This window comes from Convolutriloba macropyga, chromosome 9 (assembly GCF_964194025.1).
Source record: "Convolutriloba macropyga chromosome 9, txConMacr16.3, whole genome shotgun sequence".
Classification (NCBI taxonomy): domain Eukaryota; kingdom Metazoa; phylum Xenacoelomorpha; order Acoela; family Convolutidae; genus Convolutriloba; species Convolutriloba macropyga.
In genome coordinates, this window is record NC_134476.1 from 36368936 (window position 1) to 36387767 (window position 18832).

General features: G+C 35.7%; 1 protein-coding gene across 1 annotated transcript in view; it reads left to right on the top strand.

Moving 5' to 3' along the window:
• Positions 1-18832, top strand: part of LOC142346203 (uncharacterized) — a 139137-nt gene that overhangs the window by 115707 nt on the left and 4598 nt on the right. The window contains exon 19 of the mRNA XM_075398714.1: positions 14482-14657. Within this exon, the coding sequence (XP_075254829.1) occupies positions 14482-14657 (176 nt within the window). The remainder of the gene's footprint in view (positions 1-14481; positions 14658-18832) is intronic.

The following is an 18832-nucleotide window of genomic DNA, read 5'->3' on the forward strand; positions in this document are numbered from 1 at the left end:
AGTTTCATCAACATCAGCAGGTGAAACAATATCAGCACTTGAGAAATTTTTTCTTACTTTTGGTATACCACAAAAACTTGTGTATGATAAAGGATCAGCCTTTATGAACGAGGAGTTCACAAGTTGGACTCATGAACTTGGAATTACGCATGCTCCTAGAACAGCATACTCTCCCTGGATCAACGGAAAAGTTGAGATCCAAAACAAACATCTTGGCACACATTTCCGAATCTTTTTTGAACAAGCTAATCGTAATTGAAGTGACTTAGCACCAAAGTTCGCGTTTGCTCATAACACAACAGCAAACACTAGTACAGGATTAACACCCTACGAAATCGTTTTTGGCCAAAAGCCCCAAATTCCCCTTTCTCTGAAATTAGGATTATTAAGGTCTTTCAATTTAACTTGTAATTCAGAATTTTGCAAAGATTTACCACTCCACAAGCATTCAGAACAAAGTAGCAACAACGATCAAATAGATAAACTACTAAAACCAAACCTAAGTAGTTCATTGCTTGCTCGTGAAAATCAATTCAAACAAATTTACAAAACTGCATACAACAGAAGCCTAGAAGTTAACTCCAAAGCACATCAAAACAGAAACAAACATAAACTAGGTAAGCCTTTAGACGTAGGACAACTAGTGTTAATGGAAAATCACTCATTCGAGGACGGAAAATCCAAAACGTTACATGAACTAAGATCAGGACCGTATGAAGTAACAAAAAAATTGACAAATGTAAATTACGAAATAGAACTTGTTTCAAACAAAACTGTCAAAAAAGTTGCCCATAGAAACCATCTAATTGAGTACTTCCCAATCGAAAACGCAATTTCAGAATTAGTTGTTGACTATGGTTTAAGGAATGAAATCTTCCAACCATTCTACAAAAATTTAATGAATAAACAAGTTGAAAAACTTAATAAGCCAGTGAATAAATTTTCCTTTCAACAACCCTATACTGAAACTGAATTTTTCCCAGTAGATAATTTTACAAGTAATACGGATAACATACAAAATGAAAATAATCATGAAAAAACATTTGAAGATAACAATACCACAATAACAAAACCGGATTCAGGATTTCAAGAAGGTTTTTCAACTACGTTTGTAGATAACACACAAACAACTGATAACCGTAGTCGTAGTAGAAATAGAAGTTCTACCCCATATCCCGAAACACGTATTCGTTTTGCAGATCCACCTGACATTAGAGTCAGCCCTGTTAGAACCCAAACCCGTGTACAAGCAAACCCAACTCCCTCGGATGATCAACGTTCATCTCGAATCGATCGTAGAATTTCGGGACGATTGAAAAAACTTACTACTCGCTATCAAGCGGGATTTACTTAAATCTTACCTTATATATTTACTTTAAAAGGTTCAAATCATCGGAAAATTAACTTCCGAGACCTTTTCTCTTACTTCTTCCAGACTTACTCTTAGCTTTCTGACACTAAAAAAAACCAAAAACTCAGTCAATCACTAATAAAATAAAGCTATTATGAAAAACAATAACTTCCTTTATAATTATTTAACTGTTTTGTTTGTCTTTACTGTTGTATCTTTTTGTAGACCCTCAGTTAGAAATGAGTTGGATGACATCTCCCCTACGTTAAAAGTTGTTCATTATGACTGTTCAAAAATGAAAGAAAGCAAAATGTATGCTTTAAATCAAGCAGCTCAATGCAACATTAAACCGGAAAATATTAAAGTTGCACCTGCAACGGTGACACTGTATCAAAGCTCATACAGAACAAAAGTAGAGGCAGTGATGTGTCGAGTAAAATCGCAAGCTTTAAGATGGCACTGTGGATTTTTATCGCACTCTTCTTTAGCATATGACCAAATTTCTCTTACAACTGACGTCATAGTAACGCCAGAAGAATGCAGACGTGCAAACAAAACAGGAAAAATTGCAATAACAGAGTACGATAGAACTTATAAGTTAGACATTTCAAATGAAGTTTTAAAACACCAATACACACACGGTGGTCTGAATGAGGACGACCACTTAGAAGATAACACAGATTGCTCAGCGTCAGAAGAAGTAAAACTTTATTCCTTTGAAACACAAATGCAAAGAGTTGAACTCGAAGTTGATCAGGAAACAAAATCAGTTTTTACCCCATTAGGATTAAAACTTCCATGCGAACTCAAGGAAGGAGGTTGTGAAACAACATCACTAGACCCCTTCGCTTACTCATGGGATGTGCCAGAAAATTGCATTGTTACAAAACTTTTCACTCAAGTCGCAAAAATGATAAAGTTCACAAACGAACCAGATCCACCACAATACTACATCATAAGTACGCACGACATGCAAAATGATGTTTATCGTTTGCAAAACAACATGAAAATAGACCACACGCGAGACATAAAACTGAGGATAAATAATGAAAGAAATTATATTTGTGGAAAGAAAGCCTACTCCTTTGTTTATTACAAACTTTGATGATTTATTTGTTTCCTTCACAGGCGGATTTGATATGAATACGGGAAAAACCGTAATTTCGAAAAATAGTGTTAATTATTACAAAATGCAAGTCGGCACCGACAACAAAATAAGGGTGAACGGTTTTTACGAGACACCTAAAAACGAGCTAGTTGGTAGCCAACATTTTGGAAATCATAAAAAAATTCTTGAAAACGTTGGAAAAGACACCGATTATGATGCTCGATTATGATGCTCATATGCGTATGAAAATTAATTTCATGATGTATAAGGTCTATCGTGATTTGGAACAGTCTGACTTCCTTATTTTACAAAATATGTGCGAGCTCAGACGCACTCAAATCCAAATGATCAATGCATTGTCTTACGAAAACAATAGATTGGCCGGATTCATGTTAACCGGAAATCGTTCAATGTTCTTAGAAATTGAAGGTGTTATAGGTTTTCTATATCCGTGTCCAAAGAAAATTTCACCGCTTAAAGTACTTGATCGCTGTTACGACCGTATTCCGATCTTTTATGACGGAAAAACTATGTTTGTTAATCCTATTACGCGCCAAACATTTCCATTTGCAAATGAAATAGACTGTACAGATACTTTCAAAAATTTGTTTCAACTTGATTTAGATAATAATAATTCTTGGTATCAGTTGATGCCGGCGCCAGTTCCTTTTAAACCGCCCGCTGTTTTTGCTCCACAAAAATTGGTTAAATTCAAAAAATTTCAGACTATGATTCTCGTCGTGCAGGTATTTACACTGTAAACCAGTTGAAAGATTTTTGGAGAACAATTTTACACAAATCTGCATCTAATTCAGTTTTGAAAAAGATTTCTCGAACAGTGCTTCAAAACGCACATGTAGACAATAGTCAACGCGATATCTATCGCGCCGCAGGCCTCAATAATCGACTATACTTAGATTCAATGTTGTCACCATCTTTTTTCCTTGATCACTTTAAGAGTACTTTTGGAGAAATTGGCTATTACGTAGAAAGAGCCGGAATTTTATTTGCATGTTTCATGTTGATCAAGTTCTTGATCGATGTCGTAATTTTTATTTTAAGAACTTTCGAGATACAAAAACTGTCGAAAAACACTATTGGTTTTTGGAAAACATTACTAGGAGCCTCGTACAATTTGTTTCTAATTTCCATTGTAACATCAATTTATCAAACACCTAAAGATGATGAAAACACTGATGACCATACAAACAATGAACCAAACAGAAGTCGATACCTCAAGCATACACCAGATAATAACATGTATCACGACAACAGTCAAATTGAATTGTCACCACTTACTGCTCCTGAAGTGGCATCACCTCTTATGCCAGAAATACCACATCTTTACCCTAAAGTTCCTACTGAGCAAGAAGTAAATGCAATTGCTCCCCCATAATTCAGTCATCCAATTTGTCTTTTTATACTTAATTCATCACACTTAATCAACTCTTATTAGTCTAACTTAACTGTTTCAGCATTATGATTTGAGATGCAAAACTTTAATGATCTTTTTGTATCCGAGTACCATAAAGGTTTATTTATTAAGTTTCACGAATTTTATGGACATATATATTACTCTTTTACACCTGCTTATGAAAATTTAGTGCATTTAAAAGTTAGCGCACCCAAATTTTCTGACTTAGTAGACATATTAAATTATTCAGACCACGAAAAATTTTATACTCTTAAGGAATTTTTACTTGATTGTGAATATGGTCTACTCGATTTAGGAAGCAACATCCACTTTCTTCTATAAAATGATGCACCTCGATCTTCAGTAGTCCCTTCGGGAACTGATTAATTTATTGGCTATTTTATACGTTTTAAACAAATTTTGCCTTATTTCTTAAACGTTTCAGAGATTCAAACGTATTCACAGTACATAGCAAACACTTCGGAATCTATCAGCACGAGAATATCGTTTTGGAATGTACTTTTACTATCAAGGCAGTTTAGTAAGACCTTATCAGATTAATCGATCTTTTACTATCCATTTTCCCTATCAAGTAACCCCCACTCTAGAAGTTTTGTTTGATTTTGTAGACTCTTGGGACGAAGGTTCGATAACAATACCAGCTTGTTCCCCCTATTGGAACTTTTTTTTGATGCTTTCAGAGCAAAATTTAGATCAGATCCCCATTGATTTCTCCAACTTGTAATGATTAACATACAGAATAGATCCCTTACCCTTAAATTAAATAACATAAAATATATATTTTTTGGATTATCCACCACCCATAACTCCTTCATAATTTACATTCGACAACCCCACAGTATTTTAAATCACTATATAAATTTAAAAATTAGTCACCCCAGATACTCGAAATAGCCCTATTCATATCTTTTTATTCAAACGCTGAATTAACAATTAAGTACCCTCTTTGCTTATTTTAAATCATGTTTTTCCCTTTAAACCAAGAGTTAGTTGAAATTTGTAGTTTCGTGAAAACCTTCGAAACTGAACCTTCCCTTCAAGCATTTATTTTAGTAAACCTGAAGAACGTCACAACCCAGAAAAAATCAACCCTCTCAGTCTACCCCACTTCAGTTTACTGGAACTATTTCCTTTACCTACTCGAAAAGGAATCCAAATGTGCTAGAAATATCTCAACAGAAACCAATAAATTAATATAATTATGATCTTTCACCTAAACCAGCATTTAGTCAGAATAGCTGAAATTAAACGTTCCTTTATAGAGACTGATAACTATACCTCCCCTTCCTTAATAATTTATTATGTTAATATTGATACCCAACAAAGTTTAACGAAAACCCTAACTCCCCTTTCACCCCATTGGAATTTCTTTTTGAAAATCGAAAAATCGCTCTTATTGAAATTAGATCAATTAAATCCCCCAAACAACTTCAATGACGAAACTATTTATCCATCCCGAGATTTTTAAAATGGGAAATTGTTTATCCTTTAGAATAGTTTTTCCCCTCCAGAACTCATCACGCCCCCCTATTGTCGAATATCGTGATGAATGTCCCATTTGTTTAAGAATTACTTCATACTGGAAAAAATTGCACCCTTCCGACGGAGACCAACCCCCTCATCTAGTTTGCACTGATTGCAGAACTAACCTACTCAAACACTCCTCCCAACCAAACTGCCCCCTTTGCCTCCGCCACATTTATACGCTATCCCTTAGTTTTTATTATCGATGTTTTTGCTGCAACCAAATAAAGAAATGTGTCACCTCCTCCACTCACCCGCACATAAAATGTCACCAGAACCTTGGACCTTTTGTGTGTAATCCCTGTGCCCAAGAGAAACATAATTGCCCCATTTGTTTGAAGAAGATCAACCCCCACGACGTTTGGTCGGAAAGTTCTTAAAAATTCACCCCATTTTCGTCCCAATCCTTTTTCTCTTCTTATTCATCATCGCCCTCTCTGTTGGCCTCCTCATAGAAGTTCTCCTCCTTCTCCTCATCTAACGACCCTTCATCACCAGAAGGTATATACTGCAACGCAAAACAAAAAACCCAGCTGCGCGGGTCGTCGCACGGAGGGGAGCCACGAGGTCCGAAACCCGATTTTAGTCAGTTATATCTGACACAATCTGATTCAAAGTTTTAAACAAATAATTTTTTGTTTAATAGGATAATCCGATTTTCAAAAACGGAGATTGTTTTCCACATTTCAATTCTTTTGAATTTTTCTTTTCTTTCTTTCCACCCCGGTGGGAGCTTCGCAAAAATTGATTCTGCACATAATGTGTGATTGTATTCCTGTACTCTAAGAGTACGATTTGGTTGGTACGTTAAAAAGTACGATTGTTTTCTTTTCAGCACAGCTAGATTTCGTTTTAACCTTTCTGTGTAAGTGTATTTAAATTTATGTTTGACAAGATGTCCAAAAGATCCTACCAAAGCACAATCCCCACTTTGCCAGAGGAGCAGTACGACCCGTTGACCAACTGGATGGCAGATCTTCCACCTCTAACAAAGAAGCCTAGAGTGATCCACCCACGTCAACGTGGCCATACTCACAAAAAACTTCAACAACAATATCAACAACAGCGCCAAGAGCCCCAACAACATCAACAGCAGCCTCCAAATTCAAACGCGTCTATTTCTCTCACAAAACATCTCCTCAATGATGGGTTACCAAAAGGCAACAATTTTCCGTTAAAACCCAGACGACTCGAAATGCAGTTCGAAAGAGAGATGTTCCCACTGAAAGAAAACCCACAGTTCATCACTTCGCTGGACTATTCACTAAAACCTGAATTCAATCAGTGGCGAATTGATGACACCGCAGTAATTCAGAACTTGGCAACCCAAGAAAGAATCGTAGTACCAACTGAAGTGTTGCCAATTCAAACAAAGTTTTGCCTAGTTCAATCATTGAACGAATGGAGGCTTAGAGCTACGAACGTCAGCGAACGAACATATGAAGTCGAGAACAAGATGCTGAAAGTTCGCTCAACTTTCCCCTTCGAGCATCTCACAGCCTTCCCAAAACCGGAAAATAATCACACCGAGGACAAACCTAGTTGTGGAAACGACCTTGCTGTCGAAAACTCTGAGTTTCGAAAAAAGCTCTGGGAGTCAGAAAATGCTCTGATGGACTTACAGTCCAAAATGAGCAGAATGGAAATCTCGGCACAAACAACAGTGGACGAGAAGGAGCAACTGCGGAAGAAATTGCTAATTTCTTCTCAGACTGTTAAAATCAGAGACCAGCAACAGTCAGACCTCCTATATAAATGTAAAACTCTGATTGAGGCGAACAAGCTGATGGCTGAAGAATTAAAGAAACTAAGATATGAACAAAAAAGGCCCTCAGCAAATGAATTTCACCACTTGAACATATTGAATTTGTACTTTATAAGTTTTATCTTTGAAAGTTTATTGTCACTTGTTTTGATCCAATATTGAACCTCTTAATAACTAGTACACTTTGTACGCACCTTTGCATTTCTTGTGTTGTTGTGCAATATGTAAACTGCAAGTTTGCTTAAAATTTTATACCTAATAACCCTAATCAGTATCACAAAATTGTAACCTTTTAACGCGTTTTTTATTTAATATGTTGCTTTTTATATTGCAACTTTTTGTAAAAACTATTATTGTTTCTTTAATACTCTTAATGTAAACTTTGTACGATAGAGCACAATTTTTCTCCTCTTTAAACCGGGGTGAGCTGTAGTATTGCTAATTGGATAATTGCCGCCGCAATTACCGATACTACAGAGAGTATAATTATTTAACCGTCGACTTTGTGAACACTTTAGACTTAGTCTAAACTGACGGAATATAAAGAGAGAGCTATGCTGCGTAAATTGCGTTGAGTGAATGAATACATTATTCATAGCCAAACACTGCTGTGTATTATTTAATACACTATGGAGCAGGCCATACCGGCTGATTCACTGCCGCTATTAATACGCGTACTAAGTGAAGGATACTGAAGCTATCCAGGCCGTTCTTCAGCAGCAAGCCTGAAACGAATATATGACTAAAGACGAGTAATAGTCGGCTCCACGAATGACCTAGGAATTGATTCGGAGCTAGTCATAAGTCTTGTGATTTTTTAGTCGTGTTGACTCAGTTATAAACACGCACGAGCTTAGAGCTTGCTGCTGAAGGAAATCAGACCAAACTCAACCAGCGCAAACGTAAGACGCTTGATTTTCAACCAAAAAATTTCTCTCTCTCTCTTTCTTCCTCTCACTGCTCTTAGAGCGAAATATCTACTCCTCAGCTAAGAGGGAAATATCAGCAGCGATTGTAAGTCTGCCAATTTTATAGCAAAAAGAGAGTTAGAGTAATGTTCACATCCAGCAGTAAGATGGATTCAATTTATTGATTAAGATTAGATACCCCACCATATTTTCAAGTAAGATTTACCCCCAAATTGTGCTCTATTTTTTCTGTCTATTCACTAATTAATCTTTGTATCTAATCAATTTTATTTTCTAGCAAATAACACATAGATTTGGAAATTAGCAAAGAACATTGTGAGCATATAGTGAGACTTATTCTAGCACGTAATTAAGGTCGCTACAATAGTATAGGTTTAGCTCTAGTGTGGTAATTAAGAACAAGCGAATAAAATACCTACCACATCAGAGTTAAAAGTGGGAAGGGGGGGGGGTAAAGTGGAGAGAACGATTTTATAATAGGGGTAAATTTGACACGTGTACTACTTGATTGCAATTCATCTGGTCATTTGTGCGGCTGAACCTCTCCGTTTTGATCAAACACTATCCACACTGCGAAAAAGTGTTCCGATCAGTCCGTATGCCCTGGAAAGGAATATCTTCAGACCAATCAGAGCTTCCGCTGCCAAAATTTAGTTTGAGCCGACTATCCAGACCATAACGTTCTCATTATACGTTGCAGGCTAAGGACAGAAACTGGATCTTTTCTGCTAGCGTTTCCCAAGCACTGTATAGCCGTTAATTTAGCACTCCCCCCCAAATCTGAGTTTTCACGAATTGTAAGAGCAATATTTGCGTTTCATTGAAACAAGAGTCTAGGTAGATTGAAGGCACTTTTAGAATAGTTTCATTAAAAAATTCTAAAAAATCAAGCCTTTATTGCAGCCGATAACACCAAAAAAGATCTAAGAAAGAAACTTTTATTGATGCTTGCGTTATATTCCACAAATTTCAGCTGAAATGCGTGCTACTTTCAAACCATAGCTGTGCTAGCTATTAGTAAATACATATTGTTCATATATGTTCATGTATAAAATTACTTAGCTTTATCAATATGTTTAAGCATTTATAAATGGGGGTGCCAAACTAAACGGGGGGGGCTTATAAAAAAGATCCAAGAAACTTTATCAGCTTGTACATATTGTTGATATCGCTTTGATCAGAGCGTACACCATAGACAACCCTCAGATCAAACTCTGCAAACTCTGTCACAGATTCCTAACAAGTTGCAAACAGTAAAGGCATCCCATCTATTAGAAGTTCAAAACAATTGGTTTGCAAGTTTTGAGGTTTTTGAAACAACTATCTTCTTTCTATCGTTATCCTATCCTCTTTGTTGATGTCCTCTCAAAAATAGAAAATTCAGAAAAATGCAATAAGAAAACTTCTTTGAACTGGTAAAAATTGTGAGATAATCAGAATGGAGAATCTTATTCCAAGGGTTGCACCTAAATTGACCTATTTATATCACTAATTCAAAATTGAGCAAATGCTTTTAAATAATGATGACAAAAAACAAAATAGTTGGATGAACAAGAGTTTTGGTGTAGTATTCTGAAAACAAAGGAAATAATCTGCATTTTTTAAAAATATATTCTCAATTGTTGGAGCTGAGCTCGCTAAGTTTGCGTAGGCGGGAAAATAGAAACAAAACACTTTCTGTTGTCCTAGTCATTTAATAGTTATAGTTTTAGTTCTAGTTCTAGTTACAGTTTGTCACGTGAGAAAAAAGAGAAAAAGGAGGAAATAACAAAAAGCAACACTTAGAACTCAACGTAGCAGCCGCAGAAAACGGCTGAAAGTATAACTCACCAAAACTAGACACTGATTGTTGTCTGAACGGAATTATGCGATTCATTGCTCGAAGAGGCAAACCGGTCAAAATGATTAGCGATAACGGGACAAACTTCGTTGGAGCGGAAAAAGAACTGGCAGAGTATATAGCAGCATGGAACAAGAGGCAAATTGAAGAACTTCTGATTCAACAAGGTATCAGATGGAAGTTCAACCCACCTGCAGCACCACACTTTGGAGGAGTGTGGGAAAAACTGGTTATGAGTTGCAAGAAGGCAATGTATGCAGTGCTGGGCAATCGATCAGTCACGGAAGATGTTCTGTCAACCACGATGTGTCTTGTTGAACAGACGCTGAATGCTAGACCGCTGACACAGGTCAGTTCTGATGCTACCGATTTAGAAGCTATTACTCCAAACCATTTCCTACTTGGCAACAAGAACCTTTGTTTACCGTATCTATCAGGTGCAGAGCAATTGGTTGATCATAGAAAGCTCTTCCGACAAACGCAAGCTTACCTTAGTTACTTTAGTACTTGAGTATACTTTAGTTACCTTAAGTACTTGCCAACGTTGAATATTCGAAAGAAATGGAAGGCCACAACGGACAGAAGTCTTCAGCGGGGTGATCTTGTGTGGTTAGTGGAAGACAGTGACAAACGTGGATATCACGATCTGGGTCGAATAACCGAAACCTTTGAAGGTTCCGACGGAGTGATTCGATCAGCGACAATCCAACGAAAGATGGATACTACAAGAGACCAGTAGTGAAGCTCGCTCCAGTGCTATCAATGGACGAAGATGTTTTCACGAAGGAAAACAGTGCTGGCGATGTTGGAGCTGAGCTCGCTAAGCTTGCGTAGGCGGGAAAATAGAAACAAAACACTTTCTGTTGTCCTAGTCATTTAATAGTTATAGTTTTAGTTCTAGTTCTAGTTACAGTTTGTCACGTGAGAAAAAAGAGAAAAAGTAGGAAATAACAAAAAGCAACACACAGAACTCAACGTAGCAGCCGCAGAAAACGGCTGAAAATATAACTCAGCAAAATATTGCAAAACAATTTGTCTTGAGCAGTAAACAACGTGTTACTGTGTCTTGAACTAGAAATACTCCTCAGCAGTAAATTGTTACTGTGTCTTTTATTCAAAATATTATTCTTGATCAGTAAATTCTGTTACTGTGTCCTGCATCAACGAATTATTGGAACTGAAATTCAACTGTTACAACCCCAACTTCTGGTATTCTCAACTTGTGAGTACAAACAGCAAAAGCCAACTTAAGTTTATATTTAAATATTTTTGCACAAACAAGTCTTAGACATACATCTTCGTCTTCGATTTGTTTTTTCTATCGGACTGAACTGGTATACATAAAGAGATCCCGTATTGTGTGATCTGTAGCAATCCAGTTCAAATTGATAGTTGAAAAAACTAAGATCAGCGAATAGTTACGAACTAAAATAGTTAACGCAACGGTAAGTACAGCAGAACGGATATACAGTTACAAAAGCAAACTGCATAAACGAAGTATCCGGACAGATTTTGTGACCACTCAGAACGAACTGGGCGGTGTAAAACTTTCTTTGAGAAACACAAGGAGAGCAGCCGTTACATCAATTAAATCCAGTCACATTACAGACTAGACCCCCCCTCAAATGAAACATAAACTAGATTATCACCAAATCCACAAAACGAGTTGAAAACTGTAGATTATGTTGGCAAAATTTGTCACCATATTCAACAATTTGAAAAGAGAGCACGCTTTAAACTGTATAGTAGTTTTAAAATGTAGAATCTGAGGGACAAAATTTGTCAACAAATTCTACAAAATGGTCGAATCGGTGATTTTGTTGAATTTTGTGACAAAAAATGAAGCCATTTCCATGCAATTATTTTGTAACTATATTTCAAATTTCATCTGAAATGAATGATGCATCACAACAGATCAAGATAAATATTTCGAACTTTGGCAGTATCCCAAGAGGTAGGACAATCACCTATCACTTTTTTCCAACCCAGCGTTGTGTGTGGGGGGATCAATTTGCTCACCTGGTGCTTCTTTGTTCAGAAATTCACATGCAGAGTGAAAGAAAAATTATTTCAAAATTTTGTCTTTCTTTTTCGAGGAGTTATGGAGGTTTAAAAAGTTTGTAATTATTTCATTTTTCACTAAATCTGATCACATTTCGGCCAATTTTTAAAAATCATTTTTGCCAAATATATTAAAAATTTTAACATTTACAGGTTTTAGTAACCCTAAAGCCATATCGAGGCTACATTCTGTTACTTCAAGGTTTGTTTTTAACGAATACAACAGATTTAGATTTGGATCTAGATTCTTCGGTATTTGGAGCCATTTTTCTGCATTCACTTTTTGCGACCATTGGACCTCTGTATAGGCTTTTTCTCGTGACTTTCTGATAGAGTACCTAATTTTAGAAAAAATTACTTTATTTATGAGTAAGTTTGTTGTCAGAACTGGTATGTGGGCTAATAGTGATTGTGTTCACTTTGACACTAAAAGTTAACGATAAAATGTTGTAAGTTTTGTCCTTATTTTGTTATGTGTTCTTTTTTGATTCACTTTCAAAATGACAGATCTCATTGAAAGTCTAGCAAATTCTTAATGAACCTAAACAATGTGGTCATCTTGTAACTCATAACACGGATTACTTTAAAACTATTTGTTTTGATGCTTTTTTAAATTAAATTTTTAAGTTTTATAAACTTTGTCCATCGACATTTTTTTTGGTTGAGCGCTTCATCAGAACACATTTTTTAGAAAATCGTTTTTCCGAGGAGTTTTCGAGCTTCTAAAATTCGGCTGGCGTGAAAGCAGAGAACTTTCATTTATTTTAATTCCAATTTCTCGGAGAGTGTTCTAGAATTTAAATTTTCACCATTATCTGGAACAGTTACATGCCTACGATAACTCGCAGCGCTTTAAAGCTATTTTTGGTCTTTTCGTAGATTTTAACTACCAAAAAACTGTAAGATTGTATTGGGGCGCTTTCTTGTTTATAATTTTATTCCAGTTTTTGTTATTTATGTATCTTACAAAAAAGCAAGATTACATATCCAGCTCCAATTAATGAGAGCTCCCATTCAAGCTCAAATGAGGCCCAATCAATTTTTATAGTTTGGAAACCACAATTTTTAATAGAAAATTTGTGACTTTTAAATAATTGAACATTTTTGATTTTCTTTTTGGTGTTGTGTAACAAAATGACAATAATCATAGGTCACATGGGCGTTGAACGTCTGTTTTACTGAGCGTATAAAAGATTTACTTTAAATAGTAGACAGAGTTAACGACATCAATTTTGTTCGTGCATTTTTAATTGCACTAATTGTGTTTGCCTTTATTCTTTATTCATCTTGAAGTCGTATAACGTAAACCGAATATTGTCAAGTTTCATCGGCTATTTTGGAAGCTTATTTGAACTCAATTAATGCCTGTAGTTGATAGCTATTGCTTCTGATGGCTTTGAAGAATTGTTTTAAAAAATATCACTGCTTTTTTTTATCAAAATGGTTCATTTTGATCTGCGGTTTGTCAACCTGTTTTCTAGTATCATTAATGACAGGTCCATTTTGCTTTATTTTGAAACGTGAATGAAACGTGAATGCTTTATTTTGAAACACTAAAAGTTTTCGAAAGATTTTGAGTATCGTATAAACTGGTCAAAGTGGTCTGTGATACTCGCTGTATTTAATTAATTCTGTTATTGATCAATTCTGTTAATTGTCTTGAATCGTAGTCCCAATAATGGCAGGTTCGAAAAACCCTGTTATGTAGATTATTTAAATATTTTAATGGTTTGATTTTTAACTAAATTACTTATACATCAAAGAATTTCAAACAGTATGCGATTTTTTGAAAGTTTTTTGTCTTTTTTTCATTTGTAGACCATTAAGTCAAAAATGTGGATGAGCTTGGTTCAAACACTGTGTGCTAAAGCACCTTACAGAGCCTCCTCGTTTCTTTTTGTCTCATCAAATGAGTGGGGGGATGCTGAGAGCCCAGGTCCCACAGGTACCGGAGTAAATAGACTTCCAGAGTAAATGATTGGTCTCATTCCACCCGGAATTTTTCTATCAAAAAAAATTGTCGGGCGCACAAAAGGTTTTACAACGATTTCAACATGGTCTGAAGAGAATTTGTTTCTTACTGAGATTCTGGTCAGAGATTTCATTATGAGATTTCGAACATAAAAACCATTTTGAAGGCACCGAAGTCTGGTCAGGCGATTCTTTGGCCTGAGACGATCTGATCAGAAGTCATTTCTAACTGGGACAGTCTGATCAGAGGTCATTGGTCTGGAATCGACTATCCAGAGTAATTTTGGCGCGGGATAGTCTGATAGCTCATTTTGGTCTGGACCTTGACCTGGTCAATCAAATGCTGAAAACGAGTGATGGAAAGGATTGTTGCGAATCTGGGAATATGATTGAGGAATGATTGTTTTAAATTTACGATAAATTGGAAAAATTGATATTTACCACATTCGCAAACAAAACCAAGATTTGCTCATATTTCAATTCCAAAAATATTACAGGTTCTCAACAACTACAGAACAAAACTTGTCAACCGAAACAGTCAAATCAACAATTTCCACAACAGAGCAGGGGTCTCAGTGTAGGAGGAGTGGCAATGGGTGGACCTCTTGCTGTGGGGGGTAGACGCGTGTCACCATCTTATTTCTCACTGCAACGACAGACATCTTACTCAGAGGTATCAGATGAACAATCACACAGTAGCCATTAAGAATACCCCCTCTCACAACTACACTCTGCATTGCAGTACGCTTTCCGCCCGTTCATCCATCAACGCAAATCGTCGCAATAAGGAGCAAATTAGCATCATTTGGCATCTTGTCAGACAGAAAAGGAACAAAAAAATATCAAGATTTTATATGAAAGTAGCGATTGTTGTTCAGAATTAAATAAGTCGCATGGATAGTGATTGCCTTGGCAGACTTCAATTTCACAGTTCAATTAATCTGTCAAAAATGCCCCCCTCCCCATACTTCTCTTCATTTTTTACGTGTTAACCAACTTTTTTCGCACATAAAAAGCCAAGACTCTTGTCTTGACACAAAAAGCCAAGTCTCTTAGAACCGCTGTCCAATCTTATAGAGCGATAAAAGCACTTGAATTGGGTAGATTATTAATAGCCACTCTTATATTCTCAGCCAGCTATAGCGGCCATATTTTTAACGACTCGAACAGGAGTAATGGCCGCGATCTAGTTTTTCAGTCGGTTAATTCTCTTTTTAGAGAATGTGTTTTAGAGGAAGTCACAAAACAAGTGTTAAAGTCCGTCTGCTGAACAAAAGTGAAAAGCAGGCAGAGTTTAAAGTTGTTTCAGAGATACATTCTAATATCTATAGTGATTTTCTGAGTTTGTGACTGCACTTAGTTTGTTTTATTTCAAGGAACTTCTTATTTGATGGGAATCAGTTTTATATTGTTTTGTTACACAAAATTGATAAATCTAATTCTAACTGTTTTTGTTCGTTTTTTAGTGTATTCTGGCTATTTTTTTCAGGTTTCTTTGTTTTTCAGAATATTTTTTTAATAGCCACGAAGCGATAGCGGCTATTATTGGGGACATCGTGGTTGTTCTTTTTAATTCGTTGTCTCCCGTCTATGATTCTTGCGACCATTGATTTTTTTCAATTTCACTGACTTCTACTGCTTCGCAATTAAAATTTGTGTCGTTACGTTATTTATTTGTTTTGCTTTGAGGTCATTTGCGTGATTTACGTAACTCAAAAAAATACTTCTACACTCACTTAATGAACCTCAAATTTTATGAACATTTACTAGTTAAAGATCAATAATGTGCATCTAAGTAGTGCCAAACGTATATGCCCTAATTCTTGAGTATTAGAGTCTTGAGTTTGAATTAATTAATTTTGAAAAAACTCCGTTAGAGCGTTTTCCTTATAGAGCTTATGTTTCTGATAAAAATAATTGTCCGACTCTAACCCAAAAATCTAGTTGTCTATTAAAGGACTGAGGGTCAATCCGTCTATCATATTTCTTGAGTTGTTTCAATTGCGTGAAAGAAGGCCACAAAAGTCTATCGGTTTTTTGGCTATCTGCCGGCTATGGTTGAAAAATTGTTTGTTTAGATCTGTTCTTTGGAATGTGATACAAAAAGACGCCTGCTTTGGCTATTGAAAGGCCTGTAATTCTTGATATTTTTGAAGTATCTTTGTGTTTTCCATTCTTTTTTCTTCAAACTTTCTGTGTTTTTTTTGGTTTTAGTATGCAATGGGAAGTTTCGATAGTCAATGATTGAGCGCAGATGTTGTCATGTTGTGCAACAGTTTCTGGGATGTAATAGTTTGTAGAGAAATTGCAGAAGAAATGGGAACGGATTTTGATTGTTTTCCCCTTAGATTCCTTTCTTTTTTCTAGGTAGTCTGAGTATTTGAGGTTTTTTTACTTTGTAAGGTGATGGTTGGTATCATTTATGGTCAACAACTCTGTTCAGCGTAACTGATCAAGTACCAGTGTGAATAATGCCGGACAACCTATACCCAGTAAACCAATTAAAAAATATAGGCTGTATTGTAAAGTATAATTCAGCGTGTATCATGATAGAGAAGTATTGAGAACAAACATTAAAAATTCTTAGGGTATGCTCGGATCATAAACACACAAAGCTTATTGAAATAATGCCCCATTAAAATCGGAACAAAATATGTAGGTATATGACAGTTAAAACCACATTATTGTCCGGGGCCTTCATCTAAGAAAAGCTCAAAAACATCAGGCTTCTCTAGAACTGATGATAGAAAAAAACTGAAATGGCGGATTTGTTTGACACTTTGGGAGGAGCAGTTGGTTTTTGATTACGTTTTAGTTTTGACAAAGTTTATTGATCCAACGCTTTTTCACATATCATCTAACAGTATCCACGTAGAGAAAACAAACTCAGAACAGCTAAGACCATACAAAACGCAATGAAAAATTCACGAATCATGGAGAAATTATCCCCTCTGTTTCGTCCCCCAGTGGTTTTTATGACCCCAAATTACAAATTATGTGTTTTTATACAGCACGTTACTAGGTGAAAATAAAGCACTTGCGACCGACTGTGGGCTATAAAAAATTTGATCCCACTATGGTGGGGGAAACAGAATAGATCCAAAATTTCGTTGAAAAGTAGGGTCATGTCAGCCGCCGATGCATATAATTCGATGTGAGAAATAGCGAAACAACCAGCTATGCTTGAGAAAACGGTGTAAATGGAAAACTGTTTTTTGGATACAACAAACTTGCAGAATATTTTAACAATTACTTGGCTCATTTTATGTTGAAGACAATTCTGAAGTTATTATTCCTTTAAGTCAAAATCCAGAAATAATTCTCGATGACATTTATTTTGGGAAAGCGGTTTTAAGCGAAAAAATCAAAAACTTACTGTTTACTGCTAACTCCATTGATGGAATTAGCCAAAAAGTTTCTTAAATTTGCTTTACCGAGCATTTCAAATCACTCTTTTGTTGTTTTTAGTTGCTTTGTTAGCTAATGTGAGTTTGCCCGTTTTTGGAAAAAGTGCATGTACAACACCACTTTAAAAGCCGTATCAAATTAGATGTCAAGATTTTCACCCCATTGTCACGCTCAACTCCTTGTCACTACATTTTGAGCGTATGATGTATAAATAGTTTCCGACGCTTCGGCAACAAAAGCCTTACGTAAAGCAACGCGGTTTTAGGAGAAATTATTCAACCGTCACTTTATGCTTCTTTACTAAAAAAGCTGCTATGAGTTAATTGTCGCAGACAAATTGCCAAAGACAGTATGTTTCGACACCGCAAAGCCATTTATACCTCGTTTTTTTGCCATATATTTAATATTATGACTTATAGTTTTTTATTATACTTTCTTCAGGATATTTGCAGGATTTTCGGAAATGTGAGTTGTAATATCTTGCCAAAATGATTTTCGACCAATCACGGTAAAAAACTGCAGTGTTTCGTTTTTCCGTATATATGAAAGGTCTTTCCAAAATATTTAACAATGATTGCTATTTATACACGGATGACAAAAAACTATCAGCAGTGTGAAAACTAAAAAAAAACGTAGCAAGAAAAAAATGTTGAAAAGGCTATTGTATGGCGCCCGGAAAATAAGTTAAAGTTCAATTTCGACACGAATAAAAGCGTGCAATTTTTCTCACAAAAAACCAAAACAAGGAACTTTTAATTCTTGACACCAAAGAGAACAACTTACATGAGAGACAGTTCAAAGACCTTAGCATAAATTTTTCAGAAAACTTATTGTGAATTATCACTTGAGTTTTGTTTTACAAAAGGGTAATCAGAATCCTGCACATATAAAAAGATCAGCTCAAAGTGAAATATAAATGTCCGTAAAATGCAATCTAGTCGAAAGTTACGTAATATCAGTCTTGTTTTATTGACCAAATATTTGGTATGCCATTTAAACTATCCTGAAACATATGGAAAAGCTTCAGAGAAAAAAATCTAAATAGATAGGTTCAAGCAGTCATCTTACTGATAAAGAATAGAATAATCGTCTTGAGTCATTGACTTTACTCCCAACCACATATCAACTTAACTTCATGTATCTTGTGATTTTAAACAAAAAGGTGATAGGTAAAATGCCACGTCAAGCAGAGCAATTATGGGGAAAAATGGACATTCCAAAACACTGCGCAACGACAAAATAAAATGTTTTTATACTAAAAAAAATGCAATCGCTTCAATATTCAAGTTCTCCCAAACTCAAAAGAGAAGTCAGGCAATTTCTACTTGATTTAGCTAAGAGAAGAATATCAAGTACAAATCATTCCCATATGGATCAACAGTTTTGAGCAACTTCAAGCCCCATTAGGGACCCACTAAGCTTGTTGAAACCAAGTTGAGT